This window comes from Ascidiella aspersa, chromosome 7, assembly GCF_963924565.1.
Source record: "Ascidiella aspersa chromosome 7, kaAscAspe10.2, whole genome shotgun sequence".
Taxonomy (NCBI): Eukaryota; Metazoa; Chordata; class Ascidiacea; order Phlebobranchia; family Ascidiidae; genus Ascidiella; species Ascidiella aspersa.
In genome coordinates, this window is record NC_139453.1 from 5,079,509 (window position 1) to 5,099,735 (window position 20,227).

A 20,227-nucleotide genomic window follows, 5' to 3' on the forward strand; every position below is an offset into this window, starting at 1 on the left:
TGGTGTTTTCGGGAATGCAACGGTCTGATAAATGCCCACAACGGATTCTTAAAGAATGGCCTACTTAATCAATAATAATTCATCATTTTTTTTAAATATAAAGCATTTATGATGTCTTCGCTTATTCTATCGTAAACTGTATTTTGCTAAATTCTTAAAAACACAACTGTGTTATGTCGTACATTACGTAGAATTGGTATTTTAGACTTGGACAACTTTTTTTAAGCATACAAATCATGTATTACCTTCCTAATTGCGTTCTCATAGCTTTGCAATGCAATATGAGTATATAAACTGTTTCTGCCATGCATTAATCATTTTATTTATTGTATTACGAACGTTCGATGTCATTCACCCTCAAAAAGGCGATTTGAAAAGATTGGTGAAACGTTAGTTAACAATTACAATAACTAGAGAAGCTGTTTTATAAAAGGAGTATATATGTTAGGGTTGTTAAAAAAAAACATTTTCTTGTCAAATTTTAGTGGGGACCCCCTGGAATTGGTTAGGTTGCGTCTAAAACTCACACACCAAATCTGAGAACTTTTAGTTCAGTTCTAACCGTGCTACGTCAATTTAAAAATTCAGATTTATGCTAAAATGTTGTCAAAATGAAACATTTATACAATGACTACTCACTTTTAAAATGTAAAACAGGTTTATTTATAGCTATTCAATTGCAAAGCATTGCAAAAAAGTAGAAAAAGTTTTTTTCTGGGGGAGGATAAATTATTTTTTTCCAAAATTTAGCCTAAATCTGAATTTTCAAATTGACGTAGCACGGTCAATACTGAACCAAACATGCTCAGATTTGGTTTGTAGAGGTTTTAGACGCAACCTAACAATTCCAGGGGGTCCCCACTGAAATTTGACCAAAAAAGAGTTTTTTTGAACAACCCTAATTAATATATATGTTGCTTTATTTTTTGGCGTATTTGTCCATAGCTATCAAATATTGTGATTGTAAATGTTTTGTAAGTACAAAAACTTTTGAGCAGGAAACTAATTACAGCCAATGGTTCAAGATTGTCACAATTCGTACCATCTGAATATCTGAACTGAAACAAAAAAACGAACTTTCGCACAAAATTACGAAAAAGCTACTTGACAAAATCAGGGTGAAGTGATAAAAAACGTCACTAGATTCAGAAATTTGAAATCCCAAAAAGGGAAACTGGAAACGGTTATAAAACAAACAATTCTATTAAATTAATATCTGCAAAATATATATATTATTCAGACATTAATTTTTCCAGTATGGTCAAATTACCCACAAAACAAAGAGAATTGAAGCAAGAATATGGTTTAATTGACGTTTTCTCCTAATTTTGAACAACTGCCGTTGAGCAATTAGAAGGCATCTTAATCAAAATTAAATTGGAACTTTAATGTCTTGTGTTTTTTGAAGTTTTCGGATTGCGAAAAAAATATAATTGTCCTAAACAATTAACCAAAAAAGAAGAACTAGTTTGAAAGAAAGGAATCAGTTTACTAAAATGTTGCTATGCGATTCATTATTCAAAGTGTTTCAATATTTTTACTTGACATAGGTAGTTTGGTAATTATTTCTTGAATTTAGATTTTAATATTCAACCTGAAATATTTGCCACAAAGAATCAACGAATCCGCTACACAAAAGTACTTAAAATACTTTGGAAACCGCTATACTAAAGAGACAAGTGCGCAGAACCTCCTAAACTACGGGCCGTCTATTCTAAGGATACTGTAAGCGCTGGTGAGTATTCTAGAGGTTGCGTCATAAATTTAGCCCATTAAATAAGTAAAAACGACTATTTTCGGTCAAACAAATATGAAACTGAAATTGAATCCTAATAAATTCAAAAGAACTGCGCCAAAGCATTTTTCATTAAATTAGTTTAATTTGAAACCCCCACTTGATTTTTCTAACAATACACTAGTATGGGAGTTTTTCCTTTTAATTAGTTTATTTAAAAAACTTCAGGTTTGATTTGTAAAGTAGTACACTAATATTTCAATTAGGTCTTCGTGGACCCACTTAAACTTTTGTGCCCCTGAGGGGTCCATGGGTCCCAGTTAAAGAACATCTAAACTAGAGAAAGAAAACAAACTCACGGAAGTTAACTTACTACAGACGGGCTTTTCTAAGTATATTGGAAGCGCAGCTGAGGTAAATAAACAAACTCCCTGCTGATAAACGACCTGTGCATCCGGGAAAATCCCTGGGAAGCAACCGGGGCATTGTTTCGAAACAATAGCTGTTGGTTGCGGATTTGAGGGCAATTGGTTAAAGTTGCGAAAGAGCACGTCAAATACAATAGGGCCAGGGTTTCTATCAAATCAGCAGACCATGGTTACAGAAATAAAAATAAAAGACAAATAATTAATGTTTTACATTTTTCAGCAACTGTACAATAATAGGAAGTTGTACTTTGCCTTTCAGGAACGCACACAACCATTAGTGATTATACATTGATTTGAATTAGGGTTAGCGTTTGGGTTGGATGATGGTATAATTAAATGTAACTTCCCGAGTTTTGCAATGTTTCCCTTGTTTATTGCCTAATCCATTTGAATTTCCTTGTTAGCCGGCTATATAGCCACACGTACCTATTCGCTATTTATCCGGCTCGTCCAACTACACATACACCTATTAGTGGTTATATATCGATTTAAACTCATTTGTTGTCCGGGTAAATAGACACTTTACTATCTGCCAACAATACAACTATAACAACGTTGATTAAAACACAGATGTATACACGTGTGGGCTTATAATAGTTATTTAATGTTATCGCCGTACAAAAGACGGCAAGGATTACTTAGTTTTGGGAAGAAAGGACATTAAGTGTTGGTCGCACTTAATTTGAGGCCATTTTTTTTAAGAACTAATTAAACTGAATTTTTGGCCAAAATCGAAACTACAACTAGAAACACAAATTGTAATTTACAACTTTGGAATAAGTAGCTAAACCTTACCAAAAGCTTCTTCATATTCAATTACCAACAGTAATGGTAGACCTGAATTCATGATTACCTTTTCCGGGCCTAATACAGATTTATAAGTGTGTGTGTGGCTTGTTATACAGACTGTTTCGTTATACAGGTAAATAAAACTACAGTAGTTACGAGTACGTTTATCAAATGCTATCTTTCGACCGCCGTTTTAAAAATTACTACATAAAAAAGAGCAATGGTAACGTTGAAATGTACGTATACGTATAAATTATATAAGTGCTATAAGTTACAAGGGTGCTAAATTAACAGAAAATACCCAACAATCACAAAAGTCAACATCTTGCGGAAAATCAGTTTTTTTTCATGGTCATGAAATTGATTTTAAGTATTTATGAGTACCAAAAAAACAAAAAGAAATTATTAAAATACGTCGGTGCGATTAATATATTGACAAGGTATGGGATTTAGTTGATTGCAGCATACAACTATTTTCCTTTTACAATGGAATCGGTATTCTATAGACGACAAAAGGTAGGCGTAAGTTAAAAACACGCCGCAACACTAATTAAAAAAATGTTGCATGAATGTGTGCGATGCTTGGGTGGAAAAAAAAATGTTGATAATAAAGTCAAGATACATATACTGCATATTCGTCACGTGATCGAGCAAAAATGGGCCATCCTAAGTAAAACTTGTGTACAGTGCATATGTGCTTATTGGTCGTGCCAACAGCTATGGCAAGCGTTACAAGATCGAAGTGGGAACAATTTACTTTAAAAGGCGAGAAATACCGCATAAGGTTGTTCTGATTTTTAGAAGTTCTCCTTGTTGTAGTGAAAGAAGACACCGTTTCCAGAATGCTTGTTGGACATTATGTGGAGCTGAGTGGAAAAACGAAAAAAATGGTAGTAAATGACGGGATAATATCGATAAAAACCTGCACCATAGAAGCCGAAGTACAAATATATTGAGACTTGATTATTCTGGGTACAACAAGTGTAAAAAAGTTATCTTCAGAAATTTAAAAGACAAAAAACATAGATACCGTAAATTGGATAAAACAAATTGTAAAAAGTTAAGGACGGAAAACAAAGGGCAAAAAATATATGTCTTTGGAAGCCTGATGTAAAATAAAACTTGGTAAGATGGATAAAAATATACAAATTATTAAAAAAAAAAATGAAAAAATAAAAGTAAAAAAACTTAAGGGCACATTACAAAAAAAAAGTCCGAAAAAGCAAAATGTAAAATGTCGAAGAAAAAAAAACTGAAGGAAAATATAGAAGTCATCAAAAAAAAAAAAAAATGGAAACTAAAGTAAAAAACTTAAGGGCATAATAAAAAAAAATACAGAAAATATAAAATGTCGAAGATAGAAAACTAAAAAAACCCTAAAACAACAAATTAAAAAACAAAATCATAAAAAAACAAAATGGAAAACTAATAGTAAACTAACTTAAGGGAATATTAAAAAAAAATACGAAATGTAAAATGTCGAAGATAGAAAACTAAAAAATCAACAATAAAAAATGGTAAATGAAATAAAAAAAAATTGTTCACCTGGTGTGAAAGGGCTGCCACCCCGCAGAAGAACACCCCAACGTGGGTGTTGGGGTGGGTCTGGGCCGTGCACCGGAATATCTCGTCCCAGTTGGGTCGGCCGAAGTGAGTCTTTTGTTCCAGACCGGTGATGACGTCACGATCGTCCTCCTCGTGAGCCGCGATTGTCTTCGCCTGCAAATTGTCCGGAAGTTTGTTTTGGTTCAAAACACCTTGCCTTATGACGTAACACAGCGAATATTTGTACAATCTAAATTTTGCCAAACTGCAAGCCCTCTGAAGCCGCCGGGAAAAATATATTGTCCCAGTTTGCATTTCTTACTTTATATTTACTTTGCAAAAATATTTTTCATGTTCTTATTATTCTCTTTTTTATTATTCACTTTTTTTGTTTAATTTTTCTAGAGTTACTAAATATGCGACATTTTTAACGAATTCAGAACATAGACGAATTTAAAACAACATTTATGTAGGACTGTAGAACAATCATTATAATTTGGGTTATTTTATACATCCAGTTGTTAACCTATTAATTTTAGATTAATCGCGGATCGGCTCCGATCCGATATTATCGGGAATTCATACTATCTTAGTATCGAATCAGCACCGATACCACCCTAGTATCGGACGAGTACCGATACTACCACTTGGCATCAATATCGGACATATTATCTAAACACAAGGATCGGTTAGCTGGTTTAAAGTCACTTCCAAAAGTTTCCAGATAAGCGCGTTGAGAAGCGCGTCTCAGCTAAGCATATTAACAAACAGGATGTTATGGCTTCGATGTCGTTAAAGTGATATATTGGTTTGAGAAAGTACTTTTAACTTCCTTTTCCTGCTGAGCAATGAACACGGGAATCGCCCCTAAAGGCACAGCAAGCTTTTCCTGGTAAATGAATGCGAAAGTGAATTGACTCGAGTAGTCTTTACTTCCCTGTTTTAGTATTTTGCTGTAAAACTTTACAGAAGGTCCAACTAATATTCTTTAGACTTTCCTGTCTTGGTCAAAGTCGGTCATTAATAATTTCTAGCAATTTAAAAGAGAAATATGTTTCGCCACAAAAAGGGCATCATTAGTCTCTTAATTCGAATGAATCTGAAAAGCGAGGAGTTACCTTCTTATTTTACACATTCAGTTTGTCAAGGTCCAACTATATATGTACTATTTATACAAGTGTCATTTGTATATAAATAGAATCCACTTGCGAAAGCTAAGCATAGAAATGTACTGTTGCTATACCTTGAGTATAATTATTTTTATTACTTTATGTGTTTTAAAAGTTATATTTTTACAGCAGACAAAAATTATATAGCTTTTAGCTACCAAAATTAAAATTCTTTCGGGCCAGAGCAAATAGAACACGATCTAAATGGCTCCGGCCATACAAAAATATTAAAAATGGCCCCAGCTTAACAAAAATAATAAAAATGGCATGAGCTTTACAAAAATAATAAAATCGCACCGTCCCCAGCTCCCCAACCTTGATTTTATGCCACCAACCTGTTTAACGTCCCACCCCCTTGTGAGGTAGATGTTGTACTCGATAAGATCCTGTTTGCCGGTTTCAGACAGTTGTTGTTCCAGGTGAGAAAGCATGTCTCCGAACCACTCAAACGCGTGAGTTTCCGGGCAAATCCAGAAGAAGTAAACCTTACGGAGAATCAGCTCCTTTTCTGGGTTCAAGTTCTTGTACCTGGAGATATGAATTTTATATACCACAGTGTTTAATCTCCACGTTATTTCTGGTAGCAAACTTGCGTTGTCGTTGATTTTCGTTTATCTTATATTTGTTCTGTTTTTTAATCTATCATTGTTACTTGTGTGTTGTGTATAAAGGTTCTTGTACCTGGCGATGTAAATTTTCTGTTACTGTTGATTCTTTTCGTTTCAATCTCTTCGAGCTTTTGTTATGTGTAATAATATTACTTTTATGTTTAGATGCCCAATGTCCATATATCAGTAATTCTATAATTATATTTATGTTAAGCTGTATATCACTGTGTCCACGTTATTTCTGGAAACAAACTTGCGTTGTCATTGATCATGTTTGTTTATCTTATATATCTTGTTTTTCAGTGTATCATTATTACTGGTGTGTTGCGTATAAAATGTTTTCTTTGAGATGAACATTTGTGTATACTCCGAATTAAATGGCAAACAGGGTGGAGTTGACTCAAATGTTACGGTCGTTCTCTGCATCATGAAACAAAACAACTGTAAGTTTTTTTGTAACTTTGTACTCGGTTCTAGTTGTTGCGGTTCCAAATAATAGTAAGAATTGTGCTTTAGAACGAAAAAATTCAATTAAACCCTAATATGTTCTCAAAAATGTGCCTAAATAAAAACTGTTAGCCACACCATAGTACAATAGGTGTACGATAATCACGCAACCCACAACTATATGATAAAGGCAAACTATTAAAAAATATTCCGCGGCCCACTAAAAGTGGCTCAATGGCCAACAATTGGGCCTGCGGTCAACAGTTTTCTAACCACTGCTCTAAATATTGTCCAATATACGTTGTAAACATTTAGGGGAAACCCCTTTTCAGACACTCACCACACAGACTTGAGTAGTGAAGCAAAGGGGGTTACCCCGATCCCCGAGCCCACACACACGGCCACGGGGTAAGTAAACACATCCTCACTTGCTGTACCGAAGGGCCCGTCAATCGAAATACGAGGCATTTTCCAGGAAGGGAGCACCTGAAAAAAAAACGGCGGTTTTACGTCGTTGTTTGAAAACATGCTCAAGGTGTACGGTGAGAAATCTTTTGTGAGTACGGTAAGTCGACAATCATAAGCACCTTACTTTTTTTCGGGAACACACAAGACCCTAAAAGCAAAAAAATCTATCTAAAGAAGAGGGTGAGAAATCTTTTGTGAGTACGGTAAGTCGACAATCATAAGCACTTTACTTTTTTTCGGGAACACACAAGACCCTAAAAGCAAAAAAATCTAAAGAAGAAGAATCCAACGACATGATGAAGCCAAAAAACACAGTACTGCCCGTGCCCAGTGCCCATGACAGAATGAAAAATCTAAATAGACTGAATAAGTCATAAATTCGTCAGAATAAGGCCTAAATGACCAAAGCAACACCTGGAAGTGTAGAGACAGGGTATGGGACCAAACCTTTATGCTTGAATGTTGTAGTAAGAGGCGACAAGAATATCAAAGTCCATACATATAGGTTGTATTTTGAAAGTATCAATATCGATTTGGTGTTGCGTTTGGACGCCCTAGTTTGACCGGTGTCGATAGGGGGCCGCTGTTTTGGCACCGGGTGGGGTAATGGTAGGGGTGAAAATTCTTAGGGGAGTTAGCCATTTAGGTTTTATTCCGATGGGTTTAGGACTATTTCCGGTTTAGGGTATTTATTAATTTTAACCTATTTTGGTCATAATTTCTGAAAATACCTGTAGTCTGAAAATATTTCAACACCTCCCTTAAGCTTGACACCGACAACAGAATGCATACTCACTTCTGATCCATCGGCACTATCAGCTCCCAACACAGCACTTAAGCCTCTCGTCCAATCACCAACGATACGAACGTGAATGCTGAAGTAATCCTCTTCGGGAGCCTGAAGTTCAAAGCAAGAGGTTGTTGATTGACTAAACGCTTTGGGTTACTTCCTTTGCAACTTTACGGTCGGTAAATTGTATTTAAAAGTGTCCTAATGTCGATTTAAGCGTTAACTGGGAGTTAAAAAAGAGTGATTTGCAGAAATCAGAGTTTGATAATACACAAAAGAAACTTTTAACAATGTTTTCGTACAAATATTAAAACCAATTGAAAGGTTACATGTTTAAAACGTTTGAAATAATTCTTTATTATTTTCAACAGGATAATAAGAGCACTGGTCTTGTAAAGAAAAATAATGATTTAAAAAAACTAGTTACTGTTTCTGGTAAAATGCTATGGCAAAAAACGTGTTCATTCATTTGGTATACGTTGGAGACGAAATTATCAAAAAAAGACCCAGTGGGGAACCCCCGTCACCCATATGATCCGAACCGTGGTGTGATTCGGTTTAAAGCGGAAAGGCATACAGAGGATAGAGAAGCATATATCAAGCAAACAGAACAGACGATTGGAGCAATGCATAACTTGTAATTACAACCTAGGCTAACCCTGTATGTTTCTAAACACCAAACCTACAATGGACTTGTCTTAATATTTAAATTAATCGCAACTAATGTCTACGACTCATCATTTTTAAATTTTGATATTTTTTAAACTTTTACTTAACTACTAAATAGTGGTTTAGATAGTGAATTTCTTCATGTTTCTTTTCTTGCAGTTTTCCTTAGCAGTATATATATAATTATAATGAGTTCCTTTGTTAAAAATGAATAAAGATAAGTAACCTGGACAGGGAAAAAATGTCCCTAATAAAGCGACTGGCATGCTCGTACAGGAACAGGCATAATACATACAACCTCGATTTCGCCAATATAAAGCTAAACTGGCCATACGGCGCACGTACACTAAGTCAATACTGGGGATGACCGATAATAGAAGATCGTCGATACCTAATGCCAAGTGGTAGTATATGTACTCGTCCGATACTAGGGTGGTGCCGATAATTATATTTCAGCTATGGCTTGCTATAACAAGTTATTCTACCTTCTAGATAAATTTATCAAACAATGATTAACATTGGAGCATAATGGTAGGAGGTTGTAGTAAGACAGAATAAAAATATCACAGCCCATACAAAAAATGAATAAATAGTTATTCAAAACGTTCAAATGATATCTATTTCTGTATGGGCTTTGATATTCTTAGTAGGTTAACAATTGGTGGTAATTAAATTTCTTAAAGTTTAAGCAGGTTTGGGCATAAAAACCTTGAAAAACTACCTTGGAACATTTTTTTTTGTGAACATATGGTAATAAAGTAATTTAGTAACGAATCGGATCGCGATACTTTTTGTCCAAAATATCGGTTATCGGTATTGAACTAAATCTCACGAATTGTACACCGCTAGTCAAATCATGATTTCACTACTGGGTAGCATTTTTTTAACCCTTCATTACATGTGCGGACATAATACAAAGGTCAACTGACTTAGCTCTCCTAAATGCTTACTTGTGTGTTAAACCTGGCAAAAAAGTATAAAAAAGATTGCAAAAAAACTTTTTTTTATACCGAGCGTAAACCTGTATAAGCTAAAGTCAGTAAGGAATACTTCGAGTTAAACAACTTTCTTCTTGCAAATATGAAACGAAAACTTGAAAATTTGCGTCGTTTTTCAGAAGCGTGACAGACTATTGTGCTTTGTCTGGTGCAATTGAACCGTCAGGGAAAAAGCATGACCGCGCAAAATCGTGTGTTATTAATTGCGACATTGATATGCTGCAAATATCCAGTTAAAACTTTGCCAAGCGCTTTGGCGTCCAATTGTATTTCGTTCGGTACAGAGGTATAAAACCAACTTAAAAAATGGTGGTATTTCGGATTCTTACCGAAAAACAGCTTTTACTTATAAATATTTTATGTTACACGTAAAAAGAACAGAATTTAAACCATATATAACAGCGTTAAAAAAAGCTTTAAAAACGACACCATTGCACATGAGTAGACGTGGGTTACGTTTCTTTTTTTCAAAAAATTGGGGCAGAAGGGAGCATATGCCCCCTCCCCCTAACACCCCATACCCCATTGCGTATTGCACCCCGTGCGAATTCGGTTCGTCGCGCGACTCTTCACAAAAGAACGACACAAAACGCGCGGCCCACAGCGGAAATGACGTCATAGCGTGATCGGCTGTGAAAAATGGGCAACGTGAGACCTGTAGGTTTACTGCGCTGCAAAATTCGCCCAATACTTGCGCCTAGTATTAGAGCATGCAACACCTAATGCAAACAGCCATCGGCTAAACTCTTGAGTTAATTATGATAACAATATACAAACGCCGAGTAACTTAGATTTCCCAAATGCTTACTTATGTTTCAAGACATAGCGAAAAAGTATAGGAAAGATTGCATACAATTTCCCTAGCGAACAAAAATTGCATAAGGGAAAACAAGGAATACTTCGAACGCCTTTTAGCAACTTTTCGAGTCCAATGCTTAAATATTTGTATTTTCAAAAACGTGACAAACTAAGGGTCTTTGAAACTCGGGTATTTTAAAAGCTATACGTGAAAATGTAAAACTCATGGCAAACTGTCACAACGAAAAGTTTAGTTTAACTACCATTTGTACTTAAAAAAGTCACAAAACTGAACTCCTGGATGATTTGTGAAGGAAATCAAAGCTTTCACATTTTGTTCCAATAAATATTCGGTTTTTAAACCACAATTTGTATTTAAACAACCTACTAAACCAGGGGTTCTTAAATTGGGGTGGGTGGACTCCTTAGGGTACGTGGATTATATTTTTAGGGGTCCAAGAAGGTATGATTGTAATTAGTGTATAATTTGGGAAATTAAAAACTATTTTTATAGCGACTTATTGAAGAAAAAAAATGCGTACTTCATTTTTAGTTTCACATTTGTGGGGCCATAAACAGCAGGTTGTTTTAGGAAGCTAGTTGTAACGTCATCTAAACATTGGGTGCCGACCCATAAAAAAATTAGTGGTCCAGTAGAACCAAAAACAATGTTTCGGGATCCTTGTTAAAAAAGTTTAGGAACCTCTGCCTAAGTCTTGGCGTTGGGAAGTACATTTATACAATGTGTAACCAAATACAGCGCTTTGTAAATTAGGCCCTGGCAGCGTTTTGGAAGCGCACAATACAATTACTACAAGTTAGGGCAAAGCGAAGTGACTGGTGATATTTAGGCAAAGCTGAAGCCACAACGAAAAATACCTGGAGGAGCAAATTGTTGATTTTGGGTTTCGGAAGCTTTGGAACAAGAACAAACAAAGAAACGGGTGAACAACTAATGTTTTAGCATGTTTAAAACTCAAGAAGGCACGTGAAATCACATCGCACACACTGTAGTGGTGCAAATGAATCTCTAGAGTTAGCGTCCTACATGTTAAGTTGCAAAAACAAAAACAGAACTACATTCAAAGTTGTACTACATGGGAACGGGTGATTATTATTTCGTATGGTCGTTCAGGTAAAAAGTGCATATCTGTTTTGATTGTTATTTTAAAAATAGAATGTCCGACAAGGCGCATTAGTAGGAAATCACCTTTGCGCGAACGGAAAATATTAGAAACCACCAGTAAAATAGATGGTCTTCAATCGTTAGAACAAATCGCCCTACTTTACAATAAAATTTGCCAAAAACAACTATTTCGTGAGATAAAACCTTCAATGCCCTCCTCAAAAGAGATATACACCAATCATAGCATTTCCCACTAATTAGTGATGCTTGAAATTACAATCCAACAGTGATTCCCGATACATTAGGAAAAGCTATCGGATCTGATAACAAATGACGTATTTAACATGGTCAATTGAGCAAAAATTCAGTTGTTCAGGAAAAAGTTGATTTATGAATTTAAGTCTTACTTACCTTTTAAGGTTAAATGCCGATAAAAAAAAAATTTTTAAAGTGAAAAACGCCAGCTTCATTACAAACTAAGCCTGTGCTTAAACTATTTGTTTATCGGATCGGTACCGATATCGCCATAGTATCGGACGATCAATAAACGATGCATACACATATATGTGTTTAACAACTGTGATCAAGCACTTCTGAACCTAATATTTTGACCAACGATCAAGGCTTACGTAAATCAATAGTACACCGAAAGCCATTGCAGATTCACCGAATCTGTCAATCAATGATGCAAGCAAGACAGGCTACAAAAACAACTGACCTGCGGTGAGGTTCGAACTCACGACCTCGGTCATACCGGGACCAGACGGTCTCAGCACAGACCAGTTTTACGAACCGAAAGCAGAAGGCAACCGTGCTATGGTGGTTTATCGACTCGCTCCTCTCTGAGCCTGTGTAGCTCAGTTGGTAGAGCGACTGTACCGGTATGACCAAGGTCGTGAGTTCGAACCTCACTACAGGCTAGTTGTTTTTCTAGCCTGCCTTGCTTGCATCATTGATCGACAGATTCGGTGAAGTCTGCAATGGCTTTCGGTGTTGTATCGGACGAGCAACGATTATTATCAGGACTTCATAATATCGCACCACCGCCAACCCCAGGGGAATTCCCCCAGCCCCTCCCCCCCAGAAACTCACCGAGGTAAGGGTGAAGGGGTGCCACTCGAGTTTGGAGAGGTCGGGACACATGACGAACACGTACTGACCCACCTCGGCGAAGAAACCCTTCTTACGCATCTGGATCTCAATCACCTTGGACGGGTGCTTTATCACCTAAGGAAAAGAAATAATGGTGAGCAGGCTTGTAGTAAAGTCGTTTTAAACGACTCAAATCCCGCTCAAGTAATTTAGAAATGACTTGAGTCACGGTCAAGCAATTCGCAGAATAACTTAAGTATAAGTTAAGTTATTTGGAAAACATAGCAAGCAAAGTCTTGGTTAAGGTCAAGTCATTTAGAAATCCTAGACCAGCCATTTGCAAAAAAAACCTTAAGGACAACTTTAAAAGTCATTTGCGAAATGAGTTATGTTCAAGTCAATTCATTTGCGAAAAATAGCCAGTAAAGTCCTGTCATTTTAAAACAAGTTAGGTTTAAGTCAAGCCATTTGTAAATGACTCAAGTCCTGGTCAAGTCATTTACAAAAACCTTAAGTTCAAGAAGTAATTTGCGAAAAATCGTCATTTAGAAAGAACTCAAGTTTCATTCAAGTCACATTTGCAAAATAACTCAAGTTTAAGTCAAGTTAATCGCAAAATACCTTAAGTCTAAAACAAGTCATTTTCAACAAATGTAAAGTTGAGTTTCTAAGTTATTGTCATGTGAAGTCAAGTCGTTTAAATCAAAGCACCTAAGAAAGAAGAAAATAGAGGTGATTTCGGCAGAAGATTCATGTTTTTCGAGTTTTATTTAGGTTGTATAGTATACTGTTTCAAATTAAATAACTTTTCTTAGTTATAGAACATACATAGTACAAATATTGTTGTTCTTGTTTTATATCAACCAATACGTTCAGTATCTTTGGTATCATTGGCACAACCGTGGGTAAGTTTTTTTAGCACACCTGCAATATGGTGGGCCGCATAGTTTGTATTGCAACAGGGCGTATTTTAATTTATCTTAGTTTGATAGATTCGTTTTGCCGATAATTTAGGTTTGTTCTGACAAAACCAACGTATTGTTGAGTTAAAAAGGCGCAAATAACGCTATTTTTTAACTTATTTGGCTTGTGGTAGACTAGGAAAAATATAGAGGCACACTTCGTATTCAAAACACTAAAATATTACACCTTGACAATCGCGTGCGATAGACGGCAAGTCAAAAAGTAAATACCATGATATCATGTTTTTATGTAATGGATAGTGGGCATTCAGTCTCGTATGCCTTTTTGGTGCACAAAACATTTCAATTTCAAAAAGTTATGAGGCGCTCTTGACCATCTTTACAGACACCGATTGAGAATTACTGCTGTAGACGCATAAAATAATATAAACACATTAAAACTTTTTTCACGTTGTATTGTCAACAAAGCAAGGCTTCCTAAGGTGCTTTACGGCGTTACGCAATTCCTCGAACAACTTTCCCCCAATCAATTAGTGCCAGAAATTACCGGCGGGTGTTTTCCAAAAAAGATTAGCCGACTTCAGCATAAATGCTCAGAATATTGCAGAGTGCGGCCTGTCGCACCGCAACAAAATTATCGAACAAATCACCGATTTGCACTTCTATATAGATATTTTTGGAGCATAATGGCTGGAGGTTGTAGTAAGACGCAGAATGAATATTAAATCCAATCCACAAGTAGGTAGCAATTTGAACGTTTCAGATGTTGAAAATGAATAAAGACTTATTCGAAACGTTCAAAATGCGACTTTTACATTGACTTTGATTTTCTTACTAGGCAGAGATTAGCTTTGAAAGTTCACTAAAAAAAGAATCACCAAACACTTGTTTTCGCTTTTGAAAAACTATGTTTTACTAAAGTGTAAAACAAATTAGGACTCCTGAAAGTTGTGTGGTTAAAAAAAAAATAAAAAAAATGTTGCCTAAATTTATTTAATGCATGTTTAGGTTTCTGAGTTTGGGTTCACCAATATATCAAAAATTCATTTTCATTTTTTTTTAATATCTTTCATACCATCTTTAACCTGGTAATGCAGACAAGAAGCAAAATATATTTTTATTTAAAAAAAAAATTAATTGGTGTACAATTTTAGGTAAACTAGCTATCAATCCGTTAGGATGTTAAAAAGAATATAAAAATATGAAAATGAAAGGCAAACCTTTAGGATCTTTACTTGCTGTTGAGAGCGGACAAGTCGTATAATTCGTTCGACCAGGTACAAGAACATGCCTCCCACCACCCATTTCCAGGTCTGCAAACACACAAAACTGTACAACTCAGTATAAATAACAAAACTTAAATGGACAAAAAAATATTTAACAAATGTAATTGGACAAGGATATTTTATGTTTAAAATGTGCTTTAGTAGACATAATAAGTTGTTCACGGTGGCGATGCACCTAGTAAGGTCTGATTTTATCAGTCATCCCATTTATTGATCACAGTTCGTATTGTTGTGGTTATAAAGAAGTTTAATGATGATGGTAAACATAAGGTATTGCAAAAAATTCAACACATTCGATCATTTATAGAGATAAAAATAATGGTTTAATATAATTAAAAAAGGTATATAAACTAAAACGTTATTAGGATTTTATTTTTAAATAATTCAAGTTTTGAACATTTTCCAGGTATATAAAAAAATCTGTATGAGTTATCGGCTGACAAATTGTAAAAAATCGGGTATCGGTGTCGGTACAAAAAATTTATATCGGTCCATCTCTAATCAATTACTACAATAATACCACACTAAGATCTTAAGACAAAATCACTTAGCATTGTGTATTGGCTCAGATCTGATATTATCGCACGTCTCTAATGTCCATCATTACTGTTATTGTTTCCAGTTCATGTTTTGGTAGTTACAAAGAACTTTAATGATGTTGATACACCTTAATGAACAAAATTCAACACATCGCTTCATTTACTACAAAGATACTTACCATAGGGGCACTGCCAGAAAACTGTGGTGGTGTTGCGCATTGCGGAGTGGTCGGCCAGTTGAGAGGGGGCACCAGAGAGCATGCTATTGGGTTGTGGACGTTGGTGTTAGTTTGACTTCGAACCTGACCCCTACAAATTATACATATTTTAACTGTTTCGTAATGTCTTTAGAGCTTTAGAGACCTCTCTTATGATGCTATTTGAAGTGTTTTTCAAATTTGTGAGCAAAGGGGCACATGGAGTGTTTAGTGCTAATGAAAATGGGCCATGACTCATGAAAGGTTTACAACAGGTTTTTTTGGTTGCACAAAATTTCGTTGCACAAAAATTCTGTGGCCCAATAAATGTTTATGGAAAAAACAACTATGAAATAGGTTTAGAACAAAAAACAGCAGAACATGTTTCAAAACAGATTAATTATTCAACCGTGCATTAGTGAGATACTAGCTGCTGAACAATAAATTTGCATTCCTTCTAAATTCCATCCCAAGCCATTATTTGTGTAAAATTAAGTGTAGTGACACAAATAAAACTTAATTCTTCATTAAATCTAGCTTTATAAAATTGGTCTGTGGCCCACTCAAAATGTTTCCATGGCCCACTTTTTGAGAACCGCTGCTTTAGAACCACTGGTTTAGGTTAAAACTTTAACTATAGCAAAAGGTTTTAAAGCTGTTTTACAGTCAGTAAATACCAATGTAAAAAAAGTAACAATCAATTATTTAATCACAATCAGTTAAAACAAAATTGGTTTATATCGGTAGCAATTCTGCAAACTAAACATATTTTAGCTAGAAAGGCTAAAACTTTTAACTATACAAAAAGGTTTTAAAGCTGTTTGCGGTCAGTAAATACAAGTAAAAATTAATATAATTACAATTCCTTTAAAAAAATGTTTTAAATGATTCTAACTTGCTTTCTGTGTTATAACAAAAATATATAATTCTCATGTAATTTGTTTCGATTAAAATAAGAAGCATGGGCACCCACCCGATTCCATGAATGACCAAAAATGCATAGAAGACGATAAAAAGGTGGTGAGTGTACCAGAAGACCTCGAAATACGATCGGCGAATAAACTCCATCGACGAGGTTACCATGAAGAAAAGACTGAGGGTGATTATGACCCCTGTCCAGCCACCGGTTAGAAGAAATACGCCAGCCACTGGCCACTGAGTGTACAAAAAGTGAAAACTTTAAATGTTAATGTATTCTGATAATGATGTATTGTGAATATTGTGATTGTGAAAATAAATTTCAAAGCCAAAAAAGTTGATTAAATCGACATCATCTTGATAAGGCGGTTCCAATAACCACTTGTCATTAGTTAGGGTAACAGAAATATATCTAAACCCCACTATAAAAGGTGTAACGCATTTTCCACCTTTTATAACTGAGGTTTGGAAATATCTCATAAGAATTGTGTTCCTTTTTTTATAAGGTTTCATTATAATTCAAACACAATTCCTAACAATGATACAAGTGCGTATAAATACGTCTTTATAAAGATGACATCAATTTACTCAACCTTTTAGGCTTTGACACTCATTATCAAGCTACATTACAGATCCATGCATAGTGTGACTAAGTTTAATGTATTACAATGTGTGTTTGGCTTTATCATCATTAAAGTTTTTTTAACAAGGCAAAATCAAAATAAACTGTATATTATAAACACACAGCATATGTACTGGCACATTGTTCCCAGTGAACTTTAATAGGTAACAAGTTGATCGTAAGAAAAGAGAGACAAAAACTTTTTTTTACAAAATTAGGATTTAAAAACTTGAAAGGATGAAATACAACTGCAGTTATAAAACTAATTTTTAAACCTCAAAGTATTTAATTGCATTTGTCAGGATTTAGACAATAAAACTGATTTAGACGTGCACCAAAGTGTGTAAAGGTGTACAAAGCATATATACAGTTTTAATCTTTTTTTTAACTAGGGCAAAAATAAAAAGAAGAAAATGACAACGTACCACCAATCTACTTCTGAAAGGGTTCAGGTAAGTTTGGTTTGGTGAGCTAGGGCCAAGACTGGTCAGGTGGATTTTGAGAAGTTTAAGTTGCTTCACTTGAGCTGTGTCGCTCAAATTTGGAGCAATGTCGTACACAGTGGCATAGAACTCGACATTAAATGAGTGAGAATAGTAATGGATCACTGAAAAAAACAAATAAACCAAATCTGTTGGAACGGAAAATAAACGATTGCAGCTAAATGTATTTTAAACAGTATTAGAAAACAGTTGTTTTGGGCAAAATTAAATTTAACTTCATGTTGCAACTAATCTATTACTAAATTTGTGAAAAAAAGTATTATTTAAAAAAAATAGGTGCATTATTTGAAAAATAGATGCATTATTTAAAAAATATAAATTCTTTGTTCTTGGGCTGTATATGCATAAAATTAGCTAAATTAGTTAAATAAATCATAAATCACTCACATGTCATTAAAACTATCATGTAGGCACACATTTTGTGAAACTTGATATTTTTGTCCAACACTTGACGGACTCTTCGAGGACAACACTGGAACAAAAATATGTTTACAATCAAGCAATCTTCTATGAGATTCTATATTTAACACATCTAATAGGCCAGATTAAGATGCAAAAAGTATTATGTTTTATAAAACAACCACAGTCTACGCAGGATGGGGTAACTTAGGTCGTTATTGCCTATTTAATGTCTAATCAACTATTTTGTGGTCAGAACTATGTCAATGAGCAAATTTTTTTTTGCCTTTTAGGTCAATTTGATTTGTTGTACATTTTATGCGGCCATCAGTACTATGTAGGTTCTCCACTTCTGGTCTAAACTATTGACAATGTAAAAAGTTTTTTTACTACACATAATATTTTTAAGGTTCACACTAGAGATAGATATATATATAACAGTAAACAGTTGAAATTTTGCTCGTCCCGATATATTTTAGCTACTTATCAGTAAATTTTGGTTGGTATTTAGGCTGATAATTTACTGCAACAATATGATATATTTATTCCTAAAAAACAAACACAATTTCTATTTTTTGCTAAAAAATTTATTAATTTTTTTCAAGCTAAAATGCAAAATATTAAAGGTTAATAAATATTTTATTAAAGGTTAACTACAATAGTATTTGGATTTTTTTTAATTAATTTAAATTTTTACCATATTTCAGGTATATAAAAAAATTGGTTGCAATAGATTAAAAATATAGGAAATCGGTCATAAAAAGTGTTACCGGTCGATCTTTAGTCCATACAGAAACAGGTGACATAAACACAACATATTATTCAGATAAAAGTTATACTATGCTCTATGTTGCACATTTAAAAAAAATTCAGATAGGTAATCATCTGAATATTGCCATGTAACCTAGAAAGTTAGAACATGCATTGTTACCATACAAGCTTTTCGTGACAACGAAAGCAAGTTCCTGCAAATGGGAAGAAGTACAAAGAGGCAGTTGAAATTCAGGCAAGCTGCTGACGCCCTGGCCAAAGGCAAGGCTGGACCAAGTAGAATGAAAGTGTAGTGATACTTGAGTGTGTCATTGTACACGCAGTAGTAGTATGCAAAGAGGAAAGCATTGATCCCAAGCCATAATAACTGAAAAGGATTTCAAAAAGGTAATATTAAAATTGACAAAGTTTTTTTTGAAAGCAAACTACAAAATATGGCGCTGGTCTAGAATCTTACCACACAGCTAATTGTTTAACATACATTGTTAGAGTTAGGGTGTGAGTTAGCAATTGGTTGGATCAAGCAATATTATTTTATTTAATCTCCCATATTTTTGCTTGCACTTTCAATTTTGACAATTCGCTTTGTTATTGTAAAAAAAGTAATATCATTCTAGGCAAGCAATATTGAACAACAAACCGCTTGATTAAAGAAAAAAACTGTTTAATTGATACGAGGATATTCACATAATTAATGGTTCCAATAATTGACAACAACACTTTTTATAAGCCTTTGTATCTATAAACTTTATATAATTTTTACTAACTTACAAAAACAATAGTCTTTGGTAGTTCGTTGACCAGAAACCCACTTAATGTTCTTGACATTTTGCATGAAATAACACCAAAATTGCATAAGTAACAAAAATACAATTTGTGTCTGAAACGAAATAAGTTGGTTCGAGAACAAAATTGTTAACATAAACTCGTTTTAAAATGCAATAAATTTTTGTAATACAGTTAACTAATGTTTAGTGTTGCATACTAAGAATATAGAAATATAGTTAAAAACTTTGCAACTAAATTGCTGTAAAGTATTTTACTTAACAATTATTCCGATTTCTAAATGTAATTTCGGCCTTATATCATAATCACTGACTACCGTTTGTTCTTACGACATTATAACGTTTAATAAATTCTTAGAAAGCCGCAGTGCATTCTAACGCTTGCTAAATAAAAGCTGAACTATTGAAGTCTTAAGCATGTTGTTTATATTTTGAGACATCTACGTTAGGATTGAATTTACTCAAGCAGAGCAAAGTAATGCTGTCAAGCAGAACTGCTGTAAAATGCTTCCTGCCTGCAAAAAAGACGAAAAAACATTTAAAAAAAGCCATGAGACGAAATAAAACGATGTAAAATGCGAATTAAATCAAAAAAAAATTTTCAAACTTGCTTACAATAATA

General features: G+C 34.4%; 1 protein-coding gene across 1 annotated transcript; it reads right to left on the minus strand.

The window, feature by feature from the left end:
* Nucleotides 1–2,785: 2,785 nt before the first annotated feature.
* Nucleotides 2,786–19,693, minus strand: LOC146137381 (NADPH oxidase 2-like). The gene is made up of 13 exons (XM_083393209.1): nucleotides 19,592–19,693; nucleotides 18,981–19,187; nucleotides 18,038–18,122; nucleotides 17,573–17,754; nucleotides 16,581–16,762; nucleotides 15,590–15,719; nucleotides 14,806–14,898; nucleotides 12,663–12,797; nucleotides 7,986–8,087; nucleotides 7,062–7,207; nucleotides 6,002–6,194; nucleotides 4,498–4,671; nucleotides 2,786–3,818 (listed from the first exon to the last, which is right to left on the minus strand). The coding sequence occupies exons 1-13, from the start codon at nucleotides 19,646–19,648 to the stop codon at nucleotides 3,750–3,752; spliced, it is 1,755 nt and encodes a 584-aa protein (XP_083249335.1). The 5' UTR covers nucleotides 19,649–19,693; the 3' UTR covers nucleotides 2,786–3,749.
* Between the last annotated feature and the right edge of the window lie 534 nt (nucleotides 19,694–20,227).